At 48.7% G+C, this 15014-nt stretch overlaps 1 protein-coding gene across 1 annotated transcript; it reads left to right on the top strand.

Annotated features, from left to right (window-relative positions):
• The first annotated feature begins 5095 nt into the window (after window positions 1-5095).
• Window positions 5096-6106, top strand: LOC146177753 (uncharacterized). Its single transcript, XM_084581176.1, has one exon. The coding sequence runs from the start codon at window positions 5102-5104 to the stop codon at window positions 5957-5959; it is 858 nt and encodes a 285-aa protein (XP_084437302.1). The 5' UTR covers window positions 5096-5101; the 3' UTR covers window positions 5960-6106.
• The last annotated feature ends 8908 nt before the right edge of the window (window positions 6107-15014 follow it).

The following is a 15014-nucleotide window of genomic DNA, read 5'->3' on the forward strand; positions in this document are numbered from 1 at the left end:
GTATGAACCTGTCTGCCTCGGAATAACTGCCTGGGGGGCGAGTTGGTGCATGATGGAATTGAACGGCGGCGCAACACGGAAACGGACACAGACAAGAAGGGTGTGGTGTCCCCTTCTTGTCTGTGTCCGTTTCCGTGTTGCGCCGCCGTTCAATTCTGTCTGCCTCGACTACCGCTGAAGTGGAAAGCGCGGTAAGACCTGATAATTTGAACGTTTGCTGCTGCGGGCCAGATCTAGAGCTTTACATCTGTGCTGCCAGAATGTGCCTATGTAGACAATCAGAAAAAAATTGAGCCATAACAATGCCCGCTAATATTGCCAGCAGGCGGCGTACGTCGTTCATGTAGCGGTCTCAGCAATACTTTGAAACTATATGCTGACCGGCTGTGAAGAGCATGTGATAATTTGATCAAAGACGACGAAGAAAACCAAGTTTGGAGAAAGAAGAAGAGAAAAACGTGAAGGTTGGCTCGAGGAGCGCGAGGAACGAGCAGGGGAGAACAGGCGAGCAGCGGAGCCGATCGGCTGTCCAAGGAGCTCGGAGCGGTGCGTCTTCTGCCAGGCCTTACCCGGGGATCCAGACCTGGGGCCTGCCGGCTGTATCCTGTCCTGTTCTCCTGTCATCCACGAAAACTCGGAACGGTAGTCGGACCCGGGAGTGCCACACCGCCAGCTCTTCACTGGCCGAGCGTTCGGCGCCGTGCTGAGCCCAGGCACGTCGGGGAGGCTTGACGCATCGGCCGTGGAAAGGCAACCCGAGGCCTCTTGCCTCTACTGGGCCCCGTCCGGTGGCCTAGCCTTCCGCTGGGCTTACCGAGGCCCTACTGCACCGGCCCTTCAAAGCTCTTACTACCCGGAGCGTCTGCACTGGCTTCTCCATCCAACAACTTGGTGACTTTTTGACAATTTGTGTTTTGTCATCGTCCCACTTGCTCGTTCTACTCTCGTCCCGTCCATGTCTGTACATAAAAGTATTCGTTGTTAGCTTGGTCAGTCTGGTCGTCTATTTAGATTGCTGTCTCTGAATATGCCACAGAACAAGGTGGCCAGAAGATTCAAAGAAAAGAACCTAACAATTTTGGCGTCCACGGCAGGACCAGACCGGCAAAGCAGCATTTTCCCGCGGCTAGAGATTGGAGAAAAATCAGTGCACCAGAGTTGTTCGCGGTAGGGGAACGTATAGGTTTGCAGAATCGAGTTGCGAGAATGGGTTGAGAAAGAATTACAAAAGGCAAGGGAAGACAAAGCTGGCGAACGCGAAGCGAAAGCTGCAGAACATGAAAGAGCGAAGCAGCGCTTGGAGCAAGAAAACCAGAATTTGCAGCTACGAGTACGACTTGCGGAATTGGGAGAAAGCGCCCCTAGTGCTGGAAGCGCTGAGCACGGTACCGTACCAGCTCCGTCTTTCCCCATTAGTCCTCATGGATTGATTCCACTGTTTAATGAGGAAAGGGACGATTTGGACGCGTATTTGAAGCGTTTTGAACATGTCGCCATTGGCCATGGCTGGCCGAAAGAGAAGTGGGCCATGACTTTGAGTCTGTGCCTCGGCGGAGAAGCTCTCAGAGTCTTTGGACGGTTCTCTCCTGAGGACTCAGTCAATTACGATGTAGCGAAACTTGCCTTACTTCGGAGGTTTCGGTTCACGGCTGAGGGCTACAGAGAGAAGTTTCGTGGAAGCAAGCCGCAAGATGGTGAGACAGCTTCCCAGTACACCACAAGGCTGTTGAGTTTTTTTGACCGCTGGGTTGAGATGCGAGGACAAGGTCGCACGTTTGAAGTGGTTCGGGACATGATAGTGGCTGAGCAGTTTTTAAACAGCTGTCACAATCGTTTAGTTCTCTTCTTGCGAGAGCGTGATTGTAAAACGGTGGACGAGATTGCTGAGGCTGCCGATCACTTTCTTGAGGCTCAGCGACAAAATAACCTCGCGGTTTTTAAAAATACAGCTGAGCAGAATTCTGCGAAACCGCAGGACGCAGCTCCAAACCCAAAGACTAGAATTCGATGCTTCATCTGTGAAGACACCGGACATAGGTCGGCGGATTTCCGTACAAAACCGAAGCCCCCATATTGCACATTATGTCGCAAATCTGGGCATGAAACCCAGTTGTGTCGATACGGAAATTCAAATGACCGGGAGACGTCTGCTTGCTGCGCGTCCCCTCGAGATTCCCGCCCTGGTCGTCAGCTGGGAACAACATGCCTAGAAGATCGAAGGGACGATTCGGCTCTTAGTCCATCTCAGAGTATTAACAACATGCCAGTGGAGCATGGAGAAGTGTTCGGACAAGCAGTGCCGGTGCTGCGCGACACTGGTTCTAATAGCATCGTGGTGCGTCAGGCTTTGGTGCCCGAGGCTGCATATACCGGTGAGCGAGCATCTTTACGTTTAGCGGATGGTTCTGACATCGAAGCGCCTGAGGCGGAGGTTATTATCAAGTCGCCGTACTTCACAGGCAAAGCTATTGCTAGGTGCCTGCCGACGCCATTATATGACGTAATTATCGGCAACGTTTCGGGTGCAAGCGTCCCAATCGCCGACGCTCCAACAGTCTTGACGGGCCAGAGAAGCATACCTGCCAGTTATGATGGGTCCAGTGCTTCTTTCCAGGTTCTGGCGGCGAATGTTTCAGGGACTGATTTGGTTGCCACTCAAACCGTACTCCACTTATCTCGGTCTGTTTTTTGCAAGAAACAAGAAGAGGACGCCAGCTTAGACGTGTGTCGTCGCAAGCTTAAGAAAACCTACCACGGAAAAGGGCAGACGGCCTACACCTTCCATCTAAGTGACAGCATTTTGTACCGGACCTATCAACTTTGTCCAGGAAAAACAATTGAGCAAGCGGTCGTTCCGAAGGTTTGGCGCCGTCAGGTCCTCGTGCAGGCACATGGGAGTGCACTTGTCGGCCACCAGGGTGTCAGAAAAACTACCGCAAGAGTGCTTGATGTCTTTTACTGGCCAGGGGTGCAAGCTGACATTAAGCGGTTTGTAAGGTCGTGCGATGCGTGTCAGAGGACTGTCCCGAAAGGAAACCTGAGGAACGCTCCATTAGGACGCATGTCCATTAACACAAAAAGCTACGAAGAGTGACAGCCAGTGAATGCCCTACAAACTTCATCCTTCGTAGTTCTTGATAACGTCGAGTCGAAAACTCCGTTGTCAACGTTCAGTGTAGAACCTTGGTCCCAGAGTGGACTGGGGAACCGAGACTCGATACAGAATAGTGAACTGTCGAATCGAGAATGATACGGGAGACAATGTTAATCTCTGTGCTGTCTTCCAACGCCGTTGGAGATATATCGTCTTAGAGCACATTTCTTACAAAGCTTCTGGAGGTGTCGTCGTTCTGTTCATAGTATGTTTCTAAGAGTTTATTTTGTTCTGACAAGTGTTGAGTGTTAATGTTACTTGTATTAGTACGAATGTTTTTTTATTTTGTGTGCGCCAGTGACTCAGACTCTCAGCAGACAATAGCAATGGTGTTGCCACTCTGTGGGGTGTGCAGTGATGGGTGCAGCAGTATTGTGGTGTGCGGTCGTCCTCCGAAAGAGTGCATCAGTGTCATGGCTCCAAGATATTTTTTCCCGAAAAAAAAGCTTCTCAAAGTGTGGGCATATTTGTGAAGAACATGTGATAATTTGATCAAAGACGAAGAAGAAAACCACGTTTGGAGAAAGAAGAGAAAAACGTGAAGGTTGGCTCGAGGAGCGCGAGGCACGAGCAGGGGAGAACAGGCGAGCAGCGGAGCCGATCGGCTGTCCAAGGAGCTCGGAGCGGTGCGTCTTCTGCCAGGCCTGACCCGGGGATCCAGACCTGGGGCCTGCCGGCCGTATCCTGTCCTATTCTCCTGTCGTCCACGAAACTCGGAACGGTGGTCGGACCCGGGAGTGCCACAGCGCCAGCTCTTCACTGGCACGAGCGTTCGGCGCCGTGCTGAGCCCAGGCACGTCGGGGAGGCTTGACGCATCGGCCGTGGAAAGGCAACCCGAGGCCTCTTGCCTCTACTGGGCCCCGTCCGGTGGCCTAGCCTTCCGCTGGGCTTACCGAGGCCCTACTGCACCGGCCCTTCAAAGCTCTGACTACCTGGAGCGTCTGCACCGGCTTCTCCATCCAACAACTTGGTGACTTTTTGACAATTTGTGTTTTGTCATCGTCCCACTTGCTCGTTCATCTCTCGTCCCGTCCATGTCTGTACATAAAAGTATTCGTTGTTAGCTTGGTCAGTCTGGTCGTCTATTTAGATTGCTGTCTCTGAATAAGCCACAGAACAAAGTGGCCAGAAGATTCAAAGAAAAGAACCTCACACCGGCAAAAGGCAAGGGCGAAAGATATAGACCGCTTCAGAGAGTAAGGCGGCCTGTTTTGCAAAAAGGCGTTCCGCCGGCCCAACTAGAAAGAATTAGTTATTTGCGCGGAGCAAAAGCCGCTCTACTGTGGTCTCGAGCGTGCTTTTTGACGTGGAACAAATTGCATATGGAGCAAATAAAATCCAGCCAACAAGACATTGCACATCTGAAAGAGGAAGGAATAGCAGAAAGGCTGGAAAGTGCTCATTTACCAGCACCGCAGCTGCTGCTTGCAAAAGAGTACATTGCTGCAGCTAAGTTCACGACGGAGCACAACAGAAGGTACACTGATGACTGGCTGCTACTGTGTAATTTGCTTAACTCAGCAACATACTCTTTTCTGCGGAGCAATGACATACTGTCCCTGCAATGCGGTGGGCTCTGCGGTGGGCTCTGCGGCTGTGCCACTGCACACGTCGCTAACTCGCTTACCTTCGCAATGCAGGCTCTCGTCCGAATCTTCACCTGTGCTCTCTTGCCGACCTTCATGGTTGGCACGCCGGTCATCACACTTGCTGCCATGTCATCACGTGAAAATGGCAACATGGCTTCCTGTCCCCTGCACCCCGACATCTGGCTGGACCTCGAAACGCCCCCTGTCGACAACCGGACCGTAGGACCAACATCAGCAACCCAATCGTCACCGACAACGTGGAAATTATCGCCTATAAAACAGCGACATCCACCCCCCGTGCACTGTGGGCTCTGCGGCTGTGCCACTGCACACGTCGCTAACTCGCTTACCTTCGCAATGCAGGTTAGTAACAAGTATGCCCTTTTCTCTAGAAAAACGAGCAATATTTGCCTGGTGCAGCTGCCGAGCCCGCAGTGTTGCTTTTGTCTTGCTATTGAATGTGCAAATGTCATTCGCGCATTATTATTAATTTCTGGCGACGTGGAAATGAACCCGGGACCATCAGATACAGACAATATCTTGGCTGAACTGCAGAAGTTAACCGCGGGTCAATCGCAGCTCATCATTGAAGTACAGGGTCTCAAAAACCAACTAGCATCAACTGATAAAACGTTATCCACCTTAAGTGACCGCATTGCAGACTTAGAAATCAAATGTCAATCCTTCGGCAACATGCAAACAGAACTTGAAAACCTTCAGGTCAACACTACAGAGACTAGCCGCCAGCTTTCCGTGCTCGACTCCCGCCTTGATGACTTCGAGAACCAGTCGAGAAGGAATAACCTGATATTTTATGGCCTCCCCGATCCAAATAGATCAGAAACATACGAACAATCAGAAAAGATTATCATAGATCACTGCCTTCAAAATCTAAGCTTGGAATTAGAGCCTAAAGATATTGAGCGCGCTCATCGCCTTGGCCGACATAGCTCAGACCGTCAAAGGCCAGTAATAGTGAAGCTCTCTTCTTTCAAAACCAAGGGAATAATTCTATCAAAAGGCCCAATGCTCAAAAACACCGATTTTAGCATAGGCGAAGACTTCTCTCGTCCTGTCCGAAATGCACGGAAGCAACTTATTGCATTCGCGAAAAACAAAACCGGACCTTTTTCCTTACGATATAAAACTTTGCACATGGGACCAAAGCGCTATGTTTTTGATGAACAGTCTCAAACCGTGAAAGAAGTCTTGTAGGAATCATCTCGCCGTCCGAAAACGCGCAATCAGCCAAGAACAAACACTCGAAACAACCTTTCATTTTCGATAATCTATGCAAATGCTCGCAGCTTTCTTCCTAAGCGCGAAGTACTGTCAAGGATTATATCTTCCTCTGGCAGCAACATACTAATCGTAACTGAAACGTGGCTCACACATGACGTTGCAGATGGTGAAGTTCTAGACGACATGCCGGGCTTTAACCTATATCGAAACGATCGCAAAGGTGCACGAGGAGGAGGCGTTTTTATCTGCATTAACAAACAAATATCATGTTCAACTGTAGCAGTCAATTCTAACCTGGAACTAGTATGGCTCAAGTGCAGCACTCCAAAAGAAACCGTCCTTCTTGCCGTCTGCTATAGGGCTCCAAGCAGTAAACCGGGGTTCGCCGAAAAACTAAACGACGCGCTTGTACAAGCTACTACCAAGCATCCTAACGCGAAAATTCTCCTCTTTGGGGACTTTAACTTTCCGTGCATCGACTGGCAAAATTTAGGGCCACTGACGGCTTTAAACTCAGAAGCAAGAAACTTTGTTGAAGTATGCCTCAATTTTAATCTCAGTCAAATGGTCCTTGAACCCACTCGTGTTACTGAAGGGACATCTAACATCCTAGACCTAATCCTAACAAACCACCCTGAGAATCTAACATCACTTACCTACCTGCGCGAAATTAGTGATCATAAAGTTATTCATGCCACTTTCAACTTCTCCCCTACACCCCGTCAAACCTTCATCGAAACTATTCGTGTTTATGATAAAGGAAACTATGATGCTTTTAATAATGAACTACATGCTTTCCTGCCGTCTTTCCAATCTACTTTTCATAGCCGATCTATTGAAGACAACTGGTTAACCTTCAAAAATAAGATAAACGAACTAACTTGCAAGTTCATTCCTTCCACCAGTTTTCGGGCCAATCGCCAAAAACCTTGGTTTACTAAAACTCTCAAAAGATTGGAAAGAAAGAAAAAACTTCTTTATAGGTCAGCAAAAATGCAGTCTAATACAGAAGCATGGCAGCGATATCATGCAGCCGAGGACACGTACTACACAGCACTCCGTAGCGCCAAAAAAACTTTTTTCGAGACTGACCTACCAAAAATCCTGGTCAGCAACCCTAGAAAGTTTTGGGAAATACTAAACCCACAAGCGACATGTGCCATTACCCTTACTAACCCAGCAGATGAAGAGATTAGTGACGCCGACTGTGCCGACGAGTTCAATTGCTCTTTCGCTGCTGTTTTCACGACAGAAACTGACTCATCAATGCCCAGCCTACTTCCATCAGTGCTTCCAGCAATGTCACCTGTTACCATCAGTGCGCATGGCATCTCAATCCTCATTAACAAAATTAAGCTCTCATCATCTGCTGGCGTTGATGATATCAATTCCAAAGTTTTAAAAAATACTAAAGACATATCTTCCGTATATCTGTCTCTTTTATTCTCACAGTCTCTTTCAACAGGAACGCTACCGAACGACTGGAAGATGGGGAAGGTCATCCCGGTCCACAAATCAGGTACAAGAGAATCGCCATTAAACTACCGCCCCATCTCTCTAACTAGCGTGCCATGCAAACTCATGGAACATGTCATCTACTCACATATCATGAACTTTCTAGATTCACTCAACTTCTTTCATCCTGCGGAACATGGTTTCCGAAAGGGTTTCTCGTGCGAAACACAACTAGCAATCTTCACTTTCGATCTGCACACTAACCTTGATCGTAACCAGCAAACTGATTCAATTTTCTTAGACTTTGCAAAAGCCTTTGATAAGGTGCCTCACAAACGCTTACTAATGAAACTCTCCGCTCTAAATTTGCATCCCAACATTCTAAATTGGATTAAAGAGTTTCTTGCTAACCGCTCACAGTTCGTCTATGTTAATAACAAAAGCTCAAACACAATCCCCGTAACATCTGGCGTCCCACAGGGATCTGTACTCGCCCCTCTCCTGTTTTTAATATATATAAATGACCTACCTCTTCATTTACACTGTCAGATAAGAATCTTCGCCGACGACTGCGTAATCTATCGGAAAATTACTAACGTATCTGATCAAGTAGCACTACAGCATGACCTAACCCAAGTGCAAGAATGGTGCAATCGCTGGTTAATGATTTTAAACGCCAAGAAGTGCAAACTCATCTCTTTTACTCGTCAGCATAACCCCCTTATTTTTTCATATGAAGTTGCTAACTCTTCCATAGAACGCGTGGAATCATATAAGTACCTTGGAATCACACTTTGCAGCGACCTTTCCTGGTGTACACACATAACTAACATCATATCATCTGCAAACAGATCTTTAGGCTTCATAAAACGTGACCTACGTCATGCGCCACAACAAGTAAAACTTTTGGCATATAAAACACTGATCAGATCACAGCTTGAGTACGCCAGTCCAATATGGAACCCATCTCAGATATACTTAACAAATGCGCTCGAATCAGTTCAAAACCGCGCCATCCGCTTCGTGCATCGCGCATACTCGTATTCCATCAGCGTTTCATCTCTAAAGGAAAATTCCAGTCTTGATAACCTCTTACTTCGTCGCCGCATTGCCAGTCTTTGTTTACTGCACAAAATTCTAAACAGTTCACTAAATCAGGCACCTTACATTGTGCATCGCACCCACATACCTCATCGCGCTTCGCATCCATTTCAGATAACTCGGCCTGTTGCTCGCACCAAAACTTTTTCAGGATCTTTTTTTCCCCGAGCAATTGTGGACTGGAATGCCCTTCCCCACGAAGTCGCCGCCCTCTCATGCCAATCTTCATTTATTGATGCCTTAAAAATTTATTTTCAAACACAATGACCTGTGCTTGTATTTTTTCATGCTTGTAAACCCACCCCTTATGTAATGCCTCCAAGAGAGGCCTTTAAGGAAATAAAGTGAAGTGAAGTGAAGTGAAGAAACTACATAAGTTTAGTCGGCCTGAAGTGTGGCTTTGACGAAGCCTTTTCTAAGGCAGCTAAGATAAAAGTTGACCAGAAACCAGCATTTCAGCTTAAAGGGATCCTCATTCTTGATGGGATTCGAGTAAGGAAGGAGTGGCCGGGAATTCCCAAACAATGGCCTATGCTGATCTAGCTGAATTTTGTGCGACAAACACAAAGTCATGAACCCGCTGATCATGGGCTGGTTTTCGCCTTCGCACCTTTCGGCGAAATATATTTGTAGCGTCTGGCTGTGTTTGCATCCGAGGGACCTTCTAAATGAGCTCTTCTAGCGCAACTACTACTTCAATGCATTGTGCACTTGGAAGAAACGGGCCTTGTTGACGGAGTTGTCTGCGATGGCGCTTCTACAAATAGAGCAATGTGGAGAGAGCTCGGAATATGCGGTTGCATGGGGCATGTTGTAAATGCCTCTCAGCACCACCCCGCCAGTGTGGCGCAGTGGTGACGGCGCTCGACTACAGTTCCCAAGGACGCGGGATCGAATCCCAGCCTTGGCGGCCGCTTTTCCATGCAGTCGAAAACAAGGCGCCCGTGTGCTGTGCGATGTCAGTGCGCGTTAAAGAACCTCATGTGGTCAAAATGTAAGGCGCCTTCTATTACGGCGTCTCTTATAGCCTGAGTCACTTTGGGACGGTAAACCCCACAAACCAAACCAAACCAAACCCTTTCAGCACCAACTGGATTCATCACGAAAAGTGCATGTCTTCAGATGCTCCCCATCTCTTCAAGTGCATAAAAAATCGTCTGTATGACAAGAAAACGAAACTCAAATGGTCTTGTTACGATGCCCTGTTTGTGACCGACACGAAGAACGCTACTGGACTGAGTGTATGCCCGAAATTGATTTATAACCATGTTAATCCTTCGAACATGCTTAAGGTGAGGGTAAAATTGGAAACTCAGATTAGTAGTAATTCCGTAGAAAAAGGAATTTCTTTTTATGCACACTGAGGATCACCACGGCTTTTTGATGTCGAGCTCTCCGTCGAGTACAGTCTTAATGAACAACTTATTTGATGCCCTGAAAAAGTGCTTTCCGGCAGAAAGCCTGACTTTATACTGCGAGGACTTCAAATGTCTTGAGAGTGCATCCCAGTGGCTTGACGAATGGGAGAAAGATGTTGTGAGAGGAGAAATTTTTCAAGGTCGTTTCCTAAGTCGATCAACTTCGAAAGGATTAAAGGTGACACTCAAATCTGCTTGCGAGCCCTCAATCTACCTCTTGATAAAATGTAGGTTCAGGTACGTGCTGACCGCAAAAATGAACCAGGAACAATTGGACTGTTTTTGGGCATCGTTAGACAAGCAGGTGGCCGAATTGAGCATCCAACCATCTCAACGTTTTTTACAATCTGCCTTTTGCGGGAGGGTGTGGCGCCATCATGCGGGAAGCGGTGGGAAACACATTGCACGGCAGTGTAGCAGACGACACGAAAGCGCACCACGCGAAATGGCCACAACAACGCAGGTAGAAAGCGAAAGGTCCCTTTTTTTTGCCTTCGGGGCGGAAAGTAGTAACAGTGATTACAATTTCATGTTCACGCAGTATGGAGGAATGTTTCAGTGTTTTCACAATCCACTCATAACGCATGCATATCGCCGCGAAACCTTCAAAACAGTATTTGTTGTTTTTTAACAGCCGCCGGCATACAGGCTTATCACTCTGATTCTAGACCGCGTATCAGTTCCGTAATCTTTGTTTGTTAATGCTCGATGTCGCGAGTCACACCTTTATTAGTTTTGTTGTAGCGCAAGATGCACCGAGATCTGTCTCGAAGGTTCCGGCCACTCGGGTGTCTTTCCACAATGTTCCAGCTACCAGCAATGTGCTGGTAGCTGTTTGCGACGTTATCTAGATTGTTCTGTGCCGCCTTTAAATTGAGCGGTGCAAAGTGGGACGGGCATTCTTTGTTCGACGATCGACGAGCACGTTTGTTGCTTTTGCCGCCGCCGAGTTGCTTAGTTCTTTTGCGGGCGCAAGTCAGCCCAATAAAGAGTTTCTTCAGTGCAACCACCGACTCTTCATTTGTGCCATCGACCCTGGTCACCACCACGTGACATCTGGTGGAGGTGCTGTGTGGTCGTTTGAGTAGTCCGGCTGAAGTGGTTGCTCGTAGTTGCGCATCCGGGTGTCCAACAACTTCTCGATGGTAGATGCTTTCTTTTCAAATTCCGCCACGGTTCTTGGCGGATTTGGGACAAGACCTGCAAAAAGCTATTCTTTAACGCCTCGTATTAAAAACTGTACTCTCTCACCTTTGGTCATGTTAAGTTCGGCGCGGCGAAAGAGGCGCTTTATCTCCTCAACGTACGCCAGGAGTGGCTCGTTAGGGAGTTGAACTTTTGATTGGAGGAGAGCCTGAACTCTTTCCTTTCGGACAGAACTTGTAAAGGCCATCAAAAACTGTGCTTTGAATATCTCCGGATCCTTAAAAGAAGTCTCGTGGTTTTCGAACCAAACACGGGCATGTCGTTAAAGAACAAAGTAGATCTGCCTGAGTTTCGCAGCGTCGTTCCAGCCGTTGAATTCTGCCACACGGTCGAAAAGGTCCATCCAGTCTCCTGCATCTTCATCCGGTCATCCATGGAAGCAGGGGGGCTCAGTAGGTTGGACGAAAACAACCGGCGCTCTAGGCTGGCCATTGTCAGCGTCGATGCATTCCGAGATCGAATGGGGTCAGGCAGCACACCGTGTTCGGGTTGTAGGCCTTGAAGTCGGCGGCTGGCTCGGTGACCCGTAGGCTGGTCTTCCAGGGCGACAGGATTAAGGCTGAGGTCTTCCCTTGAAAGATCAAGGGCAGCACCTCCACCAGATGTCCTTCGCCGCGTCGGACCACTGGACTATGAAGTCATTCCCGACGGAACGTCAGCATCACAATGGCGACGCGCACGCCCAGAAATTGTACATGTTGTACGACTGAAGCCATATTACGCGCGTTAAAGAATTTGTGGTGTTTAAACTTTGCAGTGTTTATGTTAAGGTTTCTTTGTTTTGGAACATCGAGACGATGTTTTTTTTTAAGGGGGGAGTAATGCCGCGAAACCTTCAAAACAGTATTTGTTGTATTTTAACAGCCGCCGGCATACAGGCTTATCACTCTGATTCTGGATCGCGTAATCTTTGCTTTTTAATGCTCCATGTCGCGAGATACACCTTTATCAGTTTTGTTATAGCGCAAGATGCACCGAGATTTGCCTCGAAGGTTCAGGCCACTCGGGTGTCTTTCCACAATGTTCCAGCCCGTGCTGGTAGCTGTTTGCGACGTTATCTAGATTGTTCTGTGCAGCCTTTAAATTGAGCGTTGCCGAGTGTGACGGGCATTGTTTGTTCGACGATCGACGAGCACGTTTGTTGCTATCGCCGCCGCCGAGTTGCTTAGTTCTTTTGCGGGCACAAGTCAGCCCAATAAAGAGTTTCTTCAGTGCAACCACTGACTCTTCATTTGTGCCATCGACCCTGGCCACCACCACGTAACAATATACTATCTTCCTAATGTAAGAGTGAGTAGCGCGGGCCATGGCGCGGGCTTTGTTCGAATGAGACTCTCTCAGCGTGCGGATTCACGGCCGACTTAAATTTATTAGGAAAAAATCTAAAGAGAGCGCGGATGCAGAGAGAGAGAGAAAGAGAGAGAGATTTCAAAAGGCAAATAGCCAGGGGTTTGTTCATGCTGCAGAGCTAGGTGTGGAATCGTCTCCTGTGACTTCCGAGCGGCGCATATGCGCGGGCGCGTCTTGAGTTACCGAGCACAACGCGGACACCGCGTCGCCGGCATGGCGCAATGGGCGTCGTTTCCTCCTCGCGTCATCTACAAGCGTGCAGCTATAGGGTTTCATCTACGAAGCTCGGCAAATAGGCACTTATCCACACCCCTTGAACAGGGCATTGTGCCGGCCGGAATGCGCACTTGCAATGAACGCTCGGCATTTTTCTGGCAATGAATGATTCAGCGCTGTAGACGGTTTCTGCCCCCGGAACGGATGTGGTCGCAGTGGTGAAAAGGTTCTCGATGCACAGAGAATAGTTATTCTACAACCTTACTGCCTCCGCAGCGATTTCTGCGGAATCAACGACTGCATGGTGGCACATGCGCATCTCCTACACATCGGATACGCATGTAGGCCAGGAACGAACGCTGTTCTACATCCAGAGCGCTCCACTCTGCAAGTGAATGAGCATGAACCCTCCAGGAGACTCAGATGTGCCAGGCGGTTTCCGTGCCGTTGCAGACGTTTGGACGAGCGACTTTCAAGCTCCCTAAAAAAGCGCAGCTGATTGCGTACATCGAAGGAGCAAAATCCGAATGCTTTGGCGAGAATGAAGACGAGCTTGTATGGAAAACAAAAAACACTGTGCGTCGTGCAAGAGCGTCAAGTGGGTCATATATGTTCCGAGCGGCAAAAACGCAGATATTACAGGTGTGTATGCATCTAACGAAAATATGCATGATAAAATGTACCTACTGGAGTTCGCACCCAGCCTGAAATGCACCAGTGATAGCTGCAATGAGGATTTGTTCTGTGCGTGCTTGCTTTATGTGCGACGAGGCCCGAGGCCATGTATTTTATTGTTTGTTTTGCTTATGTGCGAAAGGGATAGATAGCGCAGATATCGCAGGCGGCTGTGTGCGCTAAACCGTAATATTTAACATGTTAATTATCATGACTGCCACCTCACTAACAAGAAAAAGAATGCGGTGTTTGTTGTGACGCACCGCTGTTCGCGAGCCTCATGACCAGCTCAACCACATTGGCTCGCGAACGGCGGAGCATCATACCAAACGCCGTATTTGTTTTCTTGTTAGTCAGGTGGCAGTCGCGATAAAACATGCTAAATATTACGGTCTAGCGCACAAGACCGCCTTGCGCTACCCGGCCCCTTTGCACATAAAGAAAACAAACGACAAAATACATCGCGATCAGGCCCTGTCGCTCATAAACCAAACACGCACCTAACAAGTCCTCATTGCGGCTATCACTTTTGGGTTACAGGCTTGGTGGTAAGACCAGCAGGTACTTTTTATCATGCACATTTCCTTTGGATGCATGCATACCTGTAACGAAGTTTTTTTCACACATTCGAGAGTACGCAGTCGGTTGCTGAGGTCGCTCATTTACAACTTGACGCTTGGTAGCCCTAATTCAAGCTTCACATTGTTGTTGGTCGCGGCTCGCCGAAGGGAACCTGAAAAACCGCGTCTTGCACCCCAGCAGGCCTCGAGAGTGGCCGCTGTGCGCGGCAGATGTGGTTGGTATCGCTTTGCCAAGCCTGCGACGGTCACCGTGCCGTGCCGCCAGCCCCCGTGCACTGGCGGCCACGAGAAACGCCGTCGACGCCATCCAATATGTTTCCATCACTTGAAGCTGGGACTTTGCGCATGCGCATAGAACTCGTGCAAAAGGCATATTATACCGTATGCTCTCTCTGTACTCCCTGCTGAAGCCACCGCGCTTTGGCAACTGTTCAGCTTCTGAGAGGAACAGTATGGCGTTGTGACTTTGGTTGACTTCAAGAACGTTTATAACAGCTCGATTAAGCAGGACATCCACAAGCTAGATCAGCTTAAAGAGAGAAGGAGGAGGAAAGAACTTTATATAAATAAAAAAAAATGTAACCACACCCAGGAGGACCCCTTAGTCCAGGAGCCCTCTGGCTGTAACTTCTAGCTTAGCCCGCTCGACCAGCTGCAACTCATCTGCGGGTGGCGTGGGTAGAAGGGCAGCCTCCAAGGAGGAGGGGGGGGGGAGGGTGACGGGAGGCACGCGGATGGGATGTGGGCATTCCCATAAGTAATGGTAGAGGGTGGGTGGGGTGGCGTTGCATGTGGTGCAGTATGGTGGGAAGTCCGTGGGGTGAAAGATATGGGCAAATTGAAAAGATGGGAACGAATGTGCCTGGAGTTGTCACCAGTACGTGCTGTCGATGTGAGAGAGCGTGTGATGTGGTGGGTACGTGACACGGCAACAACGGTAGTGGTGAACAATTGTAGTGTAGTAAAGAGGTTCGATGGGGGTGTATAATGAAGGTCTGGGCAGGCCATTCACCGGCGCCCGAAAGC

This window comes from Amblyomma maculatum, chromosome 10, assembly GCF_055883805.1.
Source record: "Amblyomma maculatum isolate TAMU_Amacu chromosome 10, ASM5588380v1, whole genome shotgun sequence".
Taxonomy (NCBI): domain Eukaryota; kingdom Metazoa; phylum Arthropoda; class Arachnida; order Ixodida; family Ixodidae; genus Amblyomma; species Amblyomma maculatum.